This window comes from Erpetoichthys calabaricus, chromosome 7 (assembly GCF_900747795.2).
Source record: "Erpetoichthys calabaricus chromosome 7, fErpCal1.3, whole genome shotgun sequence".
Taxonomy (NCBI): domain Eukaryota; kingdom Metazoa; phylum Chordata; class Cladistia; order Polypteriformes; family Polypteridae; genus Erpetoichthys; species Erpetoichthys calabaricus.
The window spans coordinates 20,883,810-20,902,631 of record NC_041400.2 but is presented as its reverse complement, the minus strand read 5'-3'; the positions used below and the strand labels follow the sequence as shown (position 1 = coordinate 20,902,631).

The window sequence follows — 18,822 nt, the reverse complement described above, 5'->3', positions numbered from 1 at the left end:
CTTAAGTTGACGACTACCTGTATAGTCACTGTCATCAGACCTAACAAACGTGTTGCTGTCAATGTGACACACAGAAAAGCGATTATATGCTACTTACTAACCAAAATATGTCTTGCTTTTATCACAGTCGTTCTAATTATTGAGGGCAACCTCAATAGCCTTGACAAACCCTATTTATAGCATGGTAGGATCAAACTCACAGTTGGTAGCCATTTATTATTTCAACCATTCTAGATTTAAGACTAAGTATAGATAATATAAAATCAATGTGGTATGTATTAGTGTATAACAATACCAAAATTGAGGAGAATATAATAGAAAATAAAACAAATACCAAAGTTTGGATATAAACAGTTCTAGAAAAGCTTACTGAAAATCAGAAATGTCAGGAATGTGAATGTTCTAGGCGGCTTTTGGTTTAGCGATCAGTGTTGTTCATAGTTTCATTTTCTGATCTCCAAATCAGATGTCTCTTGATCTCTGACGTCACCCTTCTGTCATTGTTTTTATTTCTCTTCTCCTTTTTTTCATTCTATCAGGCGAGCCATATTTAAGCTAAAATGCACACATGGGGGTTTTCTAACATGTGACATTGCACGCATTTGATTGGCCATCAGGACCTGATGACAAATGACTCTGATCAAAGTGTTTGATCTTTTCAGCAGCTCGGCACTCCTTCCTTCCCCAAGCTGTAAACTAATTTGGTAATCCCTAGTCATATGGCCATCCATCTGTTCGCAGGTTACAGATTAACTAAAACAGGTTCTGTGCTATGTACTTATTTCCCATTCCTATTTAATCAAATAATTGAAAAAGAAGCTGACTGGAACAAATGCATAAATTAGTACAATACAAAGTAATGCTTGTAATACCTGTAAGCCCTGTAAATTCAGTTAATTATTATTATTATTAAAAATTAATATAAACAGTTTGCAGATGAAAATTTGAAGATTTTCTACGCAAGAACAGAAACCTCACCTCTGAAACAGCGACAGTATTAAATGGAATATAGTAATCGCCACTTTTCACAATGAGTGTGTAATTATAATCGCAATTAATATACAATTAATTGTGCAGCTCTTTGTGAAGTGCCATGTTAGCCAATATATGCTATTGCTGGACTGGATTCTTGACCAATAGGAGAGAGAGGGAGGCGTGCCATCAATTCAAGTGCTTAGTCACATTTGAGTGCGTTCTATTTTTGTTCATGTGAGCATTTTCAGGAGTGATTTATTTAACATTATTTTAGTAAAAATACATGTGTTTGGAACATTAGATACTGTATATGTCTGGATGACATGACACGTGGATAATGTGAGAAGACTTGCATTAGATTCATGGATTATTTGCTGTTGTCCAAGCAAGGACACCATAGCTGCCTATACTATCAGAAATGCTGTTATATTCATTCTGCATGAAAACATGAGATCGAATATTTTTCTCATCCTTCACTATAAACTATGGGGAGTAAGTAACATTTAAAAAATACAAAATATTTGGATAAAGTATTCCTTAAAAAGCTCTGCTATAGAAGACTTGGGGATGTGCTTGGCTGGCATTTTGTATCTTTCAGTTCAGCAACTGGCAGCTTTAAAAGGAAATGACAATTCACGATAAGAATGCATTTTGAAAAAATTAACACACATATACCATCCCAACTCCCAAAACAAACAATTCAGTATCCATTAATCCTTAAATAATTAAATGAAGAGTTGCACTAACCTCCAGATCACCTTCTGAGGAAGACGCCCAAGTGCTCCAGCCAATTTATGTGCAATATCATCAGATAGGTACTTGACTCCAGCTCCAAATGAGACTAAAACAAAACCAGTGTCTTCTGTTGCATCAGCCCAGGACAGAAATTCCTAAATAACCAAAAAATATATTGTTATTTTCATATTTTTATGCATTAAAAGCTTGCATAATATTCATCCATCCATCCATTATCCAACCTGCTATATCCTAACTACAGGGTCACGGGGGTCTGCTGAAGCCAATCCCAGCCAACACAGGGCACAAGGCAGGAAACAAACCCCGGGCAGGGCGCCAGCCCACCGCAGTGCATAATATGTCTTTTCTCTTCCTATTTTTTATTGTATTTGTTCCCAAGAGGTGACCAAGAACCCAATGGTCACTCTGGCTGAACCCCAAAGACCCTGTGTGAAGATGGCAGAAACTTTCAGACAGACAACCATCACCACAAAACTCCTGTGATATAGGCTTTATGACAGAGTGGTATAACAGAAGCCTCACCTCAGTAAACATAACACATGGAAGCCTGCTTGGAGTTTGCAAAAAGGTACCGAAAGGACTCTCAGTCTGTGACAATGCAAAATTCTCTGGTCTGATGAAGTTAAGATTAGTGTCGTGTCTGCAGTAAACCAGGCTTAACCTGTGTGATACCATTCCAACAGTAAAGCATGGTGGTGGCAGTATCATAGATGAAGAAAAACAACCCCAGACTAAGACTAGAAGACTAGAAAGGGTTGATGGAAAGCTGAACAAAGCCTAGTACAGAGATATCGTTAATGAAAACCTGCTCCACAGTGCTCTGGCCTCAGGCTGATCAGGACGATATGACCCTAAATACAACACACTTGTGGCATAGGGACAATTCTTGGGATGTCCTTAAATATTCCTGCTATAGCCTGGCCAAGGACTTGAATCCAATTGAACAACTCTGAAGACAGCTGTCTACTGATGGTCTCTATCCAACCTGACGCAGCTTGAGAAGATCTGCACAGAAGAATGACAAAAAAAAAAATCCCCAAATCCAGCTTGTTGCGTCAGACCCAAGAAGACTCCAGGCTGGAATCTCTGCCAAAGGAGCTTCAACTAAGTACTGAGTAAAATATCTGAATGCTTGTGTCAAAGTGATATTTCAGTTATTTATTTTTAATATATTTAAAATCCTGTCTTTTCTTTATCATTCTGGAGTACTGAATGTTGCTTGATGTGGTGAAAAAAATAATTGAAAAGATTTTAGCACAAGGCTGCAGCCTAGCAAAATGTGAAAAAAGTGAAGGGGTCTGAATACTTTATGAAGTTGCTGTAAATAAAACTAAAAAAGTAACGGATAGGCTAAGTAAACCACCAAGATCATTGTGAGAAATCACCGAATGAGTGCTCTATCACCTTTACACCCAGTGAACAAACATAAAACCAGGCAAATCTGAATAGGAAAAAAAAAACAAAACCTGCCAATGTCGTCCACTTACAACCATATTAATGCAGACTGGAAAACAAAGCCCTTTATCGTTAGGCTGGTATCAATCTATATTTTAAGTCAACACTAATGAAATCTATTAAATCTACAATAGATATGAGCCATTTAAACAAAGGTGAAGGAGCTGGCAAATGAAATACTGTTTATCTCACTATGAAATAAGTGTATTGTGTATTTCCAACTGAGATAAAGGGTTCAGTATTAAAAAGGACATCACATTTACAACAACCACCACCATCTCTCATTGTTTGTTTTTCCCCAGGACTTTGATATTATGGTTATGTGATTCAGAACAGTTACCACAGCAACAAAGATGTACTGTATATAAAAAAAAGAGGTTGTGCACATATCTTCTTCCACCTTAATGAAAGGATACATGTCTGTGTATCCGTCCTGTTGCTATGTCTCCGTTATTCCACAAACATTAAAACTGCCTTTGTGAATCCAATACCAAATGGCATATAACAGAGACATATGCATTGAATTTGTCATTCCAACAGATGACGCATCACCCACATTTGCATTTATAAAATTCATTGCATTTGTCAATCTAATAGATGTAGTATCACAAACATTAAAACTGCTTTTACAAATTTCATACCAGATGGTATATAATAGGGACGGCACGGTGGCACTGTGGGTAGCGCTGCTGCCTTGCAGTTGGGAGACCTGGGGACCTGGGTTCGATTCCCGGGTCCTCCCTGCGTGGAGTTTGCTTGTTCTCCCCGTGTCTGCGTGGGTTTCCTCCAGGCGCTCCGGTTTCCTCCCACAGTCCAAAGACATGCTGGTTAGGTGGATTGGCGATTCTAAATTGGCCCTAGTGTGTGCTTGGTGTGTGGATGTGTTTGTGTGTGTCCTGCGGTGGGTTGGCACCCTGCCCGGGATTGGTTCCTGCCTTGTGCCCTGTGTTGGCTGGAATTGGCTCCGGCAGACCCCCGTGACTCTGTGTTCAGATTCAGTGGGTTGGAAAATGGATGGATGGATGGTATATAATAGAGACATGTTCATTGAATTTGTCTTTCTAACAGATGGCACATCACAAACATATAATAAAATGCATTTCATTTGTAATTCCAATAGATGATGCTTTAGAAACATGTACACTGCTTTTACAAATCCCATATCAAATGGCATATGAAAGAAACATATGCATTGAATTTGTCTTTCTAACAGATGGTGCATCACAAATATCTGTAGTAATAAAACTAATTTCATTTGTCAATCCAATATATAGTACTGTACATCACAAACATTAACACTACATTTATGACATATGCATTTATAGTGGACAGCAAATGTTAACGTCGATTACTTAGATTTCAACAGGTTGGACTAGTCTTGGAACACAGAGGAACTACAGAAGAAAGGGCAGAGCAGGTTCTTTTTTCTTAGGAGTCTGTGTTCCTTTAACATGGGAAGTGACATCCTTCACATTTTCTTTAACTCTGTGATGGTCGGTGTGAAATCGTCTACGCACTGAACTTCACATAATTTTCCGCAAACTGCTTCACTGTCAACAGATGTTGCTGCATGCCTGCACTGCTGTTCTTTTCCTGTCAACCATAAGAAGAAGTCAAATCCCAATAATGCAGTTGAAGTAGCCCACACCTTTAATTCGTGAGTTGTGTTACTCTTATCACATCAAAAGCTCTCAATTAAGGTCAAGATCAAGGTTCAGGAGCCGATGGTTAGTGAGGTTTCGTGTGACAGATGTAGTTCTCTAAAAAAAAAAAGTTGCTTTTTGTAGCATGTTTATTTGTACTTGTGTTGAGTGCTGCAAGCCTGTTTAAGGCTGAAAGGGCAGTCCAATTGGCCTTGCAGTAACCTCCATACGCTTGGGTATATATGCGCATGTCCAGCCTGACCTCTCCAGTTTACTGAAGGGACTCTGAAATGTGTGAAAATGAGGACCACCTGTGGCTGTTTTTTTTTTTTTAATCATGTGTTTTTACTTCCAGTGCAAGCTGTTCCCAGTCAAGGACATGTAACACAGGTCAGCAAAGAGGTACAAAAGTCCAGTACAATTTGGTCCTCTAAAACCACAGTAATGTGAAGAAAAAATAAAAAAGGAATGCATTGTTCACAAGACATTACACCGCATCTTGACTTTCACCCAATCACTGAAGAGGACAACGCTAGTTTTGAAAGAGCCACCAGGAAAGCCATTGTGTGTTCCTTCCACTTTGTGGTGTAGCGGGGCTACATAGTAATAGTGTTTTCAATGTTTGTGCTGAGTGCGTTTTGTTTCCATCGTCCCGTTTGCTGTTTATAATGTGTGCATCAGTGAATGTTGTCCCCGTAAATACAGAGGGGACAGATGACGGAGAGAGACCGCAGCCCCAAGATCGAAAGCATCTGTTCACAATCAATTACATCCGGCTCTTTACTATTTAAACAATCAGGAGGGAAAAGAGAGAGGAGGAAGGAGAAAGATGGAGTTTTCATTTTACAACAACGAACCATCATTACCTGCTATTTTTCACATCGCGCTTTTGTATCCAGTTTGTTTTTCATTTGGCCTGATTTATTTCAGTTCAATCATTGGCAGACACCCCGGGGTTGGATGTCATTATCCACCACACGCCGAGGACTAATACGGTGAGATTGTTCCATTTTCCGGGAAATTCAAACACATCCATTCTTTCAGTTATCCGTATTCAGGACAGTAATATACCCGGACTCAAGTTCACAATCATTGTCATTTCCGAATTCATTCATTGTTGTTATTCATGTTACAGGGGCAAGGGAGGGTTTGTTATTGTGTATATACAGTATATGGTGTTTTCACGTTGCTGTTTTGGTGGAGGAATATACATATATATTTGCCACGTGGGGAATGTGCAGTAGTGTTTTGTTGTTGTGTTCCATTTAATATATTTATTCATTTATTTGACATACCTGCTCTTGTGTGCTTGTGTTTAAACCGTCGATTGAGGGGAAAATATTATGTTACAGGTACAGCTTGATATATATATATGATTCATCTCTGTAATTTATCCAGGCCACAAGTCTTGTTAGTGTAGCTGCAGGCTGGGTAAGGGGTCGGCCGTTACAGTGGAAAAGAAAAAAGTAGTCCGAAACTCCTGTTTCAAAGAAGCAGAAAGAACAGGTGTGTATGTAGAAGATGTTTTTTCAAATATTTTCTAGCTTCACTCTGATCAGCAAATACATGGCTGCATAGTATGTACTGCAGCTATCAGACATGCAGTGTCAGACATGCAGTTATCAGACATGAAGTTCAAGTCATGCAGGGTGTGCGATCCGCTTACTCCCTCCATGTTATTGTGACTTGTCCATTTTCGTCTCAGAGCTGTTTGATTCTAAACATCAGGAGTTGCCGTTTCAATTCAGGATGTTCACAGCCCGTAATGTAATGTGAGCAGCAGGTGGATGAGAGGCTCTCACAATAATCTGATTCTGTTATGTTATGTACTGTATGTTCTCTGTTTTATTAAAGATTTAGCTATTTTTAATTTTTTAATCACTTTGTTGTGTTTATTTATCATGTATTATTTTGTTTCTGTATCTTTAAATGTGCAACCATTTTTGGTGTCTTTTGGGTGGAACCCTAGGAGGTAGTGCCACCTTGACTTCACTGCTGTTGGGTCCTCCCTCTGCCTTCAAATTGAAGGATTTAGTGGTACTTCATTGATGGTCTGAAGTTCTAGATCGGTGTTTCCCAACCACAGGTCCCTAGCTGGGTCCTTAGAATATTTTACCAGTCCATGAAAATCAAACAGGTCCAATCTTTTCCAGGGCTGTGGAGTCGGAATCAGAAGAAATTATTGGATTACTGGAGTCAGAGTTGATAAAAATATACTAACTCTGAATCTGACCCAACTGTACATTGTAATATAATCTGTAAAAATGTCCAATTTCACATATACTAATTTGATTAAAGTACTGTATATACTCACGCATAATTCGGGTCTTGAAACCGAAAAAATCGATCATAAAATCAGACCCCGACTTATACGCCCGTTCAAAAATGCAACACTTAATTTTTTTAATCTTCTTGCCTCCTCCAATCTCGCATCAGTTTCTCTGATGCATCAAATTCTGTTGCAGCAGTGCAGTTACCAATTTCTTTTGCTACTTCAACAACGTTTAATTTAAATCCAGCTTCATACTTTCTTCTGATCGAACGCTCCATTGCAGATAAGGGATGCTTATGATAAAGGTGTATGAAGGTGTGAGATACAAAAAACACAAATCAGTGCAAATGTTGCTTCTGAATAGTTTGGGTATTACTGTGGTCACGTAGGTACAACAGAGAAAGAGAGAGAGAGGTTAGGAGCACACGCTGATACAGCGCATTGTCACACCCACATGCTCTGTGGTTACTCTCTCAGGTGGGCATTAGCATATCATAATCTCTTGGACCAATAGCGTGAGTTTTCCACATTCGACTTATATGACCGACATTATAAAATACCAGAAATTATACAAGAAAATCATGTTCCGACTTATCCGCGGGAGAACTTATCCGCAAGTATATACGGTAATCATTTAATTTTGTAGGTTTCATCTTATGTTAGTGTTTGTAAACCACAACAACATTGCTACAGGATTTAAACCTGCACTTTAACAGGTTAGAGTGCTAAAAAGTAGACTGATGATTCACACTGGCATAAGCCTTGTATCTTGTATGTTGTGTATTTTCAATAAACATAATAAATATATTAGAGTAATTAAAAATTGAGGAGTTGGAGTCAAAGTGGTGGCACTAGAAATTGAGGATTCGGAGGCAGAGACTGTTGTACCATTAAAAGATGAGTCATAGTCGGAGTCAAAGGTTTTGCACCAACTTCACAGCCCTATTCTTTTCCAACTGCCAGTCCATGGCATTCGCTTCTCATTGATGTAATGTTGGTAAATGTGAACGGTCAAAACCCCAAGAGGGGGCTCTCCTGTAGCTCAATAAACTTAAGTTAGTAAATCTGAATGCTTGAAAACTAAACAGATACCCACTCTACGATGTAATGCTAATTAATCCAGACACTAAAACCTCCAAGAGAGAAACACACCAGACTCTCTAAATCCCACCATCACAATCCACAAAAATTGCTGCTCTAGAATACATTAGTATTGATTTTCTGGTTTTCTTGAGCTTTTGATTCACTTTTTTGTGGATTATATTTATTGTATTGAAACTTGGATTTCCATTTCAGGCAATCCTTTTGTTTTTTTGTTTTTTTTGCCATTTTTTGTTCTTTTATTGTTGAGTATAAATTCTTCATTTATAAAAATTCCAGGTTGGATCAATCTCTCTGGCCAGAAGTTTATGATTTCCTTTCCCTAGATTTTCCCTAATATTTTTGTAATTTTGGGAAATTAATTAAATATTTTGAACTTTTGAAGCCAAAACCCTTTTTAGGCCCGTGTAGGCCAAAACTGGCCATTAAACTCAGACTGCCTTTGGCGAGTTCTGAAGATCGCAATCAAAATCATAACAGACGCTAATCAATATGGGCCAAGCTCCAACATCCTATCGTTTTTCTGTAAAGTGAAGGGTGGGTGATCTTGCATGTGTCCCTAGTTGTTATCTAAAGGGGGCTAATATTAATAAGTAAGTTAATGCTTACATTAGAGAAGCCTGCACACATATTGGAAAATTGTGGCCAAACCAGAATTTTCATGCAAAAAGGTCCCCAAGTAAGATTCAAAATATAAGACAGAAAAGAATGAAGCAGTGGGTAGCGCTGCTGCCTCGCAGTTGGGAGCTCTGGGGACCTGGGTTCGATTCCCGGGTCCTCCCTGCGTGGAGTTTGCATGTTCTCCCTGTGTCTGCGTGGGTTTCCTCCGGGCGCTCCGGTTTCCTCCCACAGTCCAAAGACATGCAGGTTAGGTGGATTGGCGATTCTAAATTGGCCCTAGTGTGTGCTTGGTGCGTGGGTGTGTTTGTGTGTGTCCTGCGGTGGGTTGGCACCCTGCCCAGGATTGTTTCCTGCCTTGTGCCCTGTGTTGGCTGGGATTGGCTCCAGCAGACCCCCGTGACCCTGTGTTCGGATTCAGCGGGTTGGAAAATGGATGGATGGATGGAAAGAATGAAGATAGTGAGGATGATATGAGAGGGAAAAGATGTGGATCAACCAGTCTGTGAAACTGTTTGGAAAGGGCTGACCATCCTTTTGGTTTCAGACAAGTTCAGCATATTAGGGAACGTTTGGTCTCACAACAGGAAAAGGTCACAATGCATTTAATAGAGAGAACCAGAAAACTCTGAAGCTTTTTTTTTGGTTATCTGAGCAACACTTAGGCAGAACAAAAACTCCCAAAAAAAGAAGGTGGGCCTAAGCACTGGATACAAATGCTGCAATTCGAAAAAAAAAGATAAAATAAAGGAAATGCAATGCATTAAGGCTATAAACAGTCTTCACCTTTGCTGTCAAGAAAACAAAAGTCATTTGTAATTAAATTTGTTTAAAAGAAATGCAACATTTCCATAATATACAAAACTATTTTACAGTCCCTCCCTTTTAAAGCATCCAAGAGAACAATGGGAAAAGGATCGCTTACTCAACATTTCTGAAAAGGAGTAGAAAATAGCCATGCACAGAATTCACATATGCGCAAAGAATAGAATTATTCAACTCAAAATTATATATCGAGCGCATCTCTCTTGTTTAAAATTGTCCAAAATGTTTCCAGGGCAAGATCTAACATGCGAATGCTGCAGTCAGGCTCTGGCCTCACTGGGTCACATGTTTTGGGCCTGCGCCAAATTAACATCATTCTGGGTCAAAATCTTTAAATGCCTTTCAGACAGCCTTGGCGTCACAATCCCTCCTAACCCACTAACAGTTGTGTTTGGTGGACTCACAGATGAGCTCAAAGTGGAGAAGGACAAACAAACTGGAATCGTCTTTACTTCACTACTGGCACGTAGACTTATCTTGCTCAATTGGAAGAATCCTAACTCACCTCTTTTTAAGTCAGTGGGTAAGTGATGTTATATACTATTTGAAATAAGAAAAAAATCAAATTTGCACTTAGAGGATCTGTACAAAACTTTTTCAGAACCTGGCAGGATCTAATCAATAACATTTTAGAATAAACATTTAAATTGAGGAAGCAGGTTCACTCCCATCTTTTACTCCATTTATCTTTATTCATTTCTTAATTTATCTATTTACTTATTTTTACTAGCTTAAAGTTTTACTCTGCTGGCCTAGCGCTCTTTCTCAGGGGTGGGGGTTGAATTGTTTATAACCCTTTCTTTATTTATTGTTTTTTGTCACATCTTGACTTATGTGTATAACTCAATGTGTCTAAACAAATCCAAATCATATTATGTAATATCATTTACTGTTAAATTCTACTCCGTACTTCTAAAATTTTTATTTTTATATTGTATTGAGGATTTGTTTTGTTCTGTGTATTGTATTGTATTGTATTGACCCCCTTCTTTTTGACACCCACTGCACGCCCAACCTACCTGGAAAGGGGTCTCTCTTTGAACTGCCTTTCCCAAGGTTTCTTTCATTTTTACCCTACAAGGGGTTTTTTTGGGAGTTTTTTCTTGTCTTCTTAGAGATTCAAGGCTGGGGGGCTGTCAAGAGGCAGGGCCTGTTAAAGCCCATTGCGACACTTCTTGTGTGATTTTGGGCTACAGTAATCCCTCCTCCATCGCGGGGGTTGCGTTCCAGAGCCACCCGCGAAATAAGAAAATCCGCGAAGTAGAAACCATATGTCTATATGGTTATTTTTATATTGTCATGCTTGGGTCACAGATTTGCGCAGAAACACAGGAGGTTGTAGAGAGACAGGAATGTTATTCAAACACTGCAAACAAACATTTGTCTCTTTTTCAAAAGTTTAAACTGTGCTCCATGACAAGACAGAGATGCCAGTTCTGTCTCACAATTAAAAGAATGCAAACATATCTTCCTCTTCAAAGGAGTAAACAAATCAATAGGGCTGTTTGGCTTTTAAGTATGCGAAGCACCGCGGCACAAAGCTGTTGAAGGCGGCAGCTCACACCCCCTCCGTCAGGAGCAGAGACAGAGAGAGAGAGACAGATAAAAAAATCAATACGTGCCCTTCGAGCTTTTAAGTATGCGAAGCACCGTGCAGCATGTCCTTTCAGGAAGCAGCTGCACAGAAGGTAGCCAACGTGAAGATAATCTTTCAGCATTTTTAGACGAGCGTCCGTATCGTCTAGGTGTGCGAACAGCCCCCCTGCTCACACCCCCTACGTCAGGATCACAGATAGTCAGCGCAAGAGAGAGAGAAAGAAAAGTAAACTGGGTAGCTTCTCAGCCATCTGCCAGTAGCGTCCCTTGTATGAAATCAACTGGGCAAACCAACTGAGGAAGCATGTACCAGAAATTAAAAGACCCATTGTCCACAGAAATCCGCGAACCAGCAAAAAATCCGCGATATATATTTAAATATGCTTACATATAAAATCCGCGATGGAGTGAAGCCGCGAAAGGCGAAGCGCGATATAGCGAGGGATCACTGTACACAAAAAATAAATTGTATTGTATTGTATGTGTATGGAATGTTATTTGATTTTTAAAAAAAAATCAATAAAATTAAAAAAATTGCATTTTGTTGCTTTCACTACAGAATTCAAACTGACACTTTTAGGCAGACGTTACCTTCAGGCACCAGATAACGTTACTAAGCACGCATTTACAATGGCGGCCTCACCCAGGGGGAACAAGCAGATCCAGCTCTAAGCTGTTGATGCTAATTTTTTTGTGAACCTTATTATTCTATATTAGTTTGCATAATTAAAGTCAATTTATAATTAAAGTTTGCCACATCTTCATTTGAGAACAAAAATTATGCTTTAATAGAAGTAGACGCACCACAAGTGATGACCTTGGAACACATCTGTGCAACTCATCTTAAATGTTTACTTTCTTCTTATTAATATAAATTTAAAAATTAAGATAGGCAGTAGTATAATGATAGACTGACACTAATGATGTTATAATAGTTTTACTGTGTCTTAGTCATCAGTTTATTTCTTTTGGGGTTTGTTTCGCCAGCAATAGAACTTCTTTGTTGCCAATAAAGTAAAAAGATCACAGCAACAAACCAAAACAGAAAAACAATCTTCCCATGACTATTATATGAGAAGACTGTTTCCATTACTAAATCTGAAGTGAGTGGATATCAAGTCGTTCGTATTTTTGATAACACTTTCTCTATTTTTAAGGTCACAGGGAACCAAAAATCCCCCTACAGCTCTGGTCACAAAAAAGGAACTTATACTAGATGGACCACCAGTCCACTGCAGGATGACTGCAAACATGTTCACTTAAACCAGGCCATTTTAGTTTCCCAAAGCATATTTTGTTGAAATGGGGACCTAATCTAGAGACGGTGGAGTAAACACACATGGATACAGGTAGAGCTTTGCTTCTAAGCTCCCAATTATAAAATAATTTAACGCAAGTCAATCATGTGGCTGTATGGAATTTATTTAGTTTATTATAAGTGATGGGGATTGATTCCATTAATCTAGATTGAACAGCATAAGCAATACACATATGTCAAAAAATGCCAGAATAAGGACTGAAAAAGCAAGATGTTCAAGTTGATTTTGCATCTTCAGATAGGAGTAAAGCATACATTGCTGTAGGCTGCATGTGAGATCCATCTTAGAAAGTCTTCACATTATGCACCAAAAGACAGGTAATTTACATTCCTCTGCGTTAGGCACAGATACGTGCTTTGACATGAGAACAACTTTAATCTCCATTCCACGTTCATACTGTTTTAAGCAGGACTGAGCCTATTTCTGACATTACAATATTTTGTTCTGGTTTGATCATATAACATGAAAACCCATGCATGAGCCTAGACAAACTAATCATCCTTCTAATTTTTAAAACAAACGAGTTGTAGTCAGGTAGGTTTAAAAGTATGTTAAATGCAATTAAGGATAAATTCATCAATTCATTCAGACCTCTTCACTTTCTACACATTTTACTGTGTTACAGATTTAACTTAAATGGATACATTTTCACTTTCTATCCCTCAACCAACACTCATCATGACAAAATGAAAATATGTTTTCAGAAAGGCTTGCAAAGTATTAAAAATCAAAAGCTGAAACCCCTTATTCATAGGAATACTCAGACCCTTACTTTTACACTTTATAGAAGCCTCTTTGACAGCAGTTACTGTACAGATTCAAGTCTTCTTTGTTAAGTCTCTACAAGCTTTGAGCACCTGGATTTGAACTGTTTTACCTCATTCTTTTTAGCAGATCCTCTCAAGCTCTTTTAGATTTAACGGGAAGCATCTGAATACTTTATGAAACCACTACATGCACCCACCTCCGACAACCCCTGCGCACTGGACTGAGTTTCTCACAACAACTTTGGCCACAGCATTCCAATGTTGTTTCAAATGTGCTATATAAATAAAGTTGACATTGACATTGACACTACTGCAAATGCCGCACAACCATACACCCTCCTTTTCCACATTTCCTGGCACTGCACTTCTAAACATCACCTTAATCCTTCCTCAATGTCCCTTAAGGTCGTTAACTTTCAAGCAAGATTTTTATTTTGGTGTGTTCAGTTCCTGTTCACTTTTTGTCATAATACAAGATCACTGATATAAAAGCTGCAAATCAAATAAAAGACCATTGGCATAAAAGGGCTCCAAATACAAGACCATTGGCCATAGAAGAGGTCCAAATTTAAGATCAAAGGCATATACAGTAAGCTCCAAATACAAGACCATTGGCCATAGAAGAGGTCCAAATTTAAGATCAAAGGCATATACAGTAAGCTCCAAATACAAGACCATTGACATAGAAGAGCTCCAGTGCTTGGCATCAGGATGTTCATGTGGCCTTATGATTTCTGTACCAATACTCCTCTTGGTGAAGTGTGTTAGAACAGTTAGGGAGAAATATACTACACATACAGTAAGCTCCAAATACAAGACCGTTGGCCATAGAAAATGTCTAAATAATAGACCATTGACATATAAGAGTCCAAATTCAAGATCAATGGCATATACAGTGTAATAAGGCGCTATATAGCTCCCGACCCGGCACAGACTGACACAGAGGCACGTGTAAAATCACAAGACTTTTTTATTTTCTCTTCAGCCGTGGGGCACGTCCTTCCCGTGTCCCACAGGCCCAACACAGTCCCAAAGCACTTCAAGTAATACAGACAACCTTCCCAATCCTTCCTCTGGCATCACCACCACTCCTCCCAGGCGACCTCGTCCTCTTTCTCCCGATTCTGGCTCCTGAGCGGTGGATGCTGGCCCTTTTATAGCCCACCCAGAAGTGCTCCAGGTGCTTGATCACCTGTGGCTAATTGCATTTCCGGGTCGGGGTTGTACAGGTGTCCATAAAGGCTCAGGGATCCATGCAGCACCTCCTGGCAGCCACCCCAGATCCCCACAGGATTGTGGAGAACTCCATCTCCCATGGAACCCTATGGGAAACTGAGGCACCAACGTCACCCAGGGAGGCTGCCACCAAGCGTCCCGAGGGAGGTACTGAGGAGCCGATGGCTGCTCCCCCAGAACATATGCAGCAGGGACGTCATGGCCGGGCATGGGACCCGGCCGCCCGTTACAATAGTCATATGAAAAAGTTTTGGAACCCTTCTTAATTCTTTAGATTTTTGTTTCTCATTGGCTGAGCTTTCACAGTAGCAACTTCCTTTTAATATATGACTTGCCTTATGGAAACAGTAGTATTTCAGCAGTGGCATTAGGTTTATTGGATTAACAGAAAATATGTAATATGCATCATAACAAAATTAGACAGGTGCATAAATTTGGGCACCCCAACAGAGATATTACATCAATACTTAGTTGAGCCTCCTTTTGTAAATCTAACAGCCTCTAGACGCTGTCCTCCTATAGCCTCTGATGAGTGTCTGGATTCTGGATGGAGGTATTTCTGACCATTCTTCCATACAAAATCTCTCCAGTTCAGTTAAATTTGATGTCTGCCGAGCATGGACAGCCTGCTTCAAATCATCCCATAGATTTTCAATGATATTCAAGTCAGGGGACTGTGACGGCCATTCCAGAACATTGTACTTCTCCCTCTGCATGAATGCCTTTGTAGATTTCAAACTGTGTTTTGGGTCATTGTCTTGTTGGACTATCCAACCCCTGCATAACTTCAACTTTGTGACTGATGCTTGAACATTATCCTGAAGAAATTGTTGATACTGGGTTGAATTCATCTGACCCTTGACTTTAACAAGGGCCCCAGTCCCTGAACTAGCCACACAGCCCCACAGCATGATGGAACCTCCACCAAAATTTGACAGTAGGTAGCAGGTGTTTTTCTTGGAATGCGGTGTTCTTCTTCCGTCATGCAAAGTGCTTTTTGTTATGACCAAATAACTCAATTTTTGTCTCATCAGTCCAAAGCACTTTGTTCCAAAATGAATCTGGCTTGTCTAAATGAGCATTTGCATACAACAAGCGACTCTGTTTGTAGCATGAGTGCAGAAAGGGCTTCTTTCTCCTCACTCTGCCATACGGATATTCTTTGTGCAAATTGCGCTGAATTGTTGAACGATGTACAGATACACCATCTCCAGCAAGATGTTCTTGCAGGTCTTTGGAGGTGATCTGTGGGTTGTCTGTAACCATTCTCACAATCCTGCTCATATGCCGCTCCTGTATTTTTCTTGGCCTGCCAGACCTGCTGGGTTTAACAGCAACTGTGCCTGTGGCCTTTCATTACCTGATTCCATTCCTTACAGTTGAAACTGACAGTTTAAACCTCTGAGATAGCTTTTTGTAGCCTTCCCCTAAACCATGAGACTGAACAATCTTTGTTTACAGATCTTTTGAGAGTTGCTTTGAGGATCCCATGCTGTCACTCTTCAGAGGAGAGTCAAAGGGAAGCACATCTTGCAATTGACCACCTTAAACACCTTTTCTCATGATTGGACACCCCTGTCTATGAAGTTCAAGGATTAACAAGCGCATCCAACCAATTTGGTGTTGCAAGTAATCAGCATTGAGCAGTTACATGCATTTAATCAGCAAAATTATAAGGGGACCCACATTTTTGCACTGCTGGTTTTTCACATTTGATTTAATTTCATACAACTAAATTCTGCTTCACTAAAAATCTTTGTTCGGAAAACACAGCAGTACTCAGATGTTCCTAGGAAATGAAAGACATACCACTGTTGTCTTTTTTGTTGAAAGTTGAGTAAATTATTATGCAGGCTGAGAGGGGTTCCCAAACTTTTTCATATGACTGTACAGTAAGCTCCAAATACAAGACCATTGGCATAGAAGAGCTCCAGCGGTTGGCATCAGGATGTTCATGTGGCCTTATGATTTCTGTACCCATACTATTCTTGGTGAAGTGTGTTAGAACAGTTAGGGAGAAATATACTACACATAAAAATAAACCATAAATGCTGATAATTCAAATGTTATAATGCTGTCAAATGTAAGGAAATCAACAACTAACAAAATACTAAATGGTGAGCAGTGGAAATCAAATAAATTGCCAAGACCTGTAGTCCCTGATCCAAAAGTGCATAAGGAGCTAGGGATTATAGGTGTTTTCAGATGTCTCTGTGCATTTTGGGAAATTTCTAAATATTAGATGCTTTCAAACATTCTCTTATTACATAAACCAACACTAATGTCCATAGACTACTTAAGCTTGACATAAATTAACAGAAACAATTATTAAAGAAAACACAGAGCAGCGTGCATCAAGTGCAGATGTAAGATGTTTAGAAGGATACACTGTTTTACTAATATACTAACACTTTCATGAGGAAGTCACACAATCATTTGATTGTAGAGTGACTTGTGAAAATAATGAATTTAGATGTTCACAATGCTTTGATAAGGAACCACATGAAAGGCTAGTGTTCAAAAGTAAAACAAGTGGCAATAAAACAACATGGTGTGCAGATGTGTGTAAAACGGACTCAAACACAGAAAGCAAATGTTCATTGTCCCATGAATTGTTCATTACTGATTGTGCTGCTTTGTTTAATTCCTATTAATGATCTTTATAAAAATGCAACTGACAACCTTGTTCAGTTAACAGGTGACACTAAACTAGATGGGATGGCAAACATCCTAAGATATCCTGTGTTTCTCAACCTTAGCTTGATTCACCAAAATGACCCCCTCATGCTTTTGAGTTATAAGAAGTTATATTGGAGTAAAAGTGCATTGCAACACCAAAAAGGTTGAGAAACACTGTCCCAGAATGAGCAGAATCATTACAGATGGATCTGACAAATATATGTAGTAGATTAAGATTAGTTTCACATGTGGAAATTAAAAATGTTTGAATATAATTAGACAATGGGGAGAGGTGGAGTGTTCTAAACTTTATAAGTGCACTTCATGAGAAAGACTTTGGAGTTTTAGTGGGCTTATCATTGTCTACTATCTGTGTTATACTGTAAAGTGACTACAGAAAATGTCTACAGTGATTGTCCTTTGTTTATCCTGTAAGTGCTGTGTCTGTCTGACCTTTTTTCCATATATTTAAATATACCTGAAGAGCCATTTCTATATTCTAAGGATGTCACCATCAACAACATTTAACATTTTCCCAGAGGTAGGGATTACCTGTTGTCTTATTCTGAGAGAAGAAAAACAAAAAAATGAACAGAGCAATTCAAGAGGGAGAAAAATAAAAGATGCATCAGTAAATACCAGGATCACAATGATCTACCACAAAGAGCAACCATCGTCACTTCTCCTCCAGTCACACCTGGCCAATATGTCCCCATTCACCGCCCACAGCTGTCTGTCTGCTTTCTGGACTCACCGTTGATGATTGTTTCGGTTTTACATTTTTTAATAGCCCCCTTTGAACTGTGTGTCAGTTGCTTTTATTTTTGATCACCTGGATTTGCTGGCTTCCATCTACTTTTTAATTTCCAGCAATAACCGTTTTATATTGGACTCTGGATATATGGAATTGTTTGTTTCTTTGTTTTGTAATTATTTAGATTTTGTAGCTAAGGCAAGGGAGATCAGAGGTTAATTTGTGTTTTTCTTTATCACTATATATATTTTTTATTTATTTAAGTGCTGGGGAAGTCTAGGTGTGATTATGATTTCAACTTTTTAATACACTCACTCAATACTTACAACACCTTTATTTTGACTTCTCCATTTTTATGCTTTCGACCAAGAAATTTGTGTGTCAGGGGGCCAACATTTAAAGGTAAGTATGGTTTTGTGTGGCTGAGTCCAGACTTCACCCAACATGCAGTCTTCTGAATGTGAGTGTGGTTGTTACAACACAGCATACTGTGCAGAAAACAAATCAAATGAAGTTAAGCCTGTGTGTCTCAACTGGTAGAGACGTGGACAAATTTGTTGGTAACCCTTCCACAAAAAGGAAGAACCTACAATTGTCTCTGAAATAACTTGAAGGTGACACGAGATAACTGGCATCTATCATTGTTTATTCCAGAATGAGAAACAGAAAAATCAGACTTTGCTTTAGAGCTTTCATTTAAAAGAATGTTTCAAATAATAACACAAATGAAAATGGCAAGGACAAAAATGATGGGACCCTTAACCCTAACCATTAGAGGCAATCACTGCAAACAAGTGATTCCTGGAGCTCTCAATAAGAATTCTGC

At 39.0% G+C, this 18,822-nt stretch overlaps 1 protein-coding gene across 1 annotated transcript in view; it reads right to left on the bottom strand.

Annotated features, from left to right (window-relative positions):
- Nucleotides 1-18,822, bottom strand: part of ugt8 (UDP glycosyltransferase 8) — a 171,535-nt gene that overhangs the window by 23,072 nt on the left and 129,641 nt on the right. Inside the window, exon 3 of the mRNA XM_028804994.2 lies at nucleotides 1,723-1,865. Within this exon, the coding sequence (XP_028660827.2) occupies nucleotides 1,723-1,865 (143 nt within the window). The remainder of the gene's footprint in view (nucleotides 1-1,722; nucleotides 1,866-18,822) is intronic.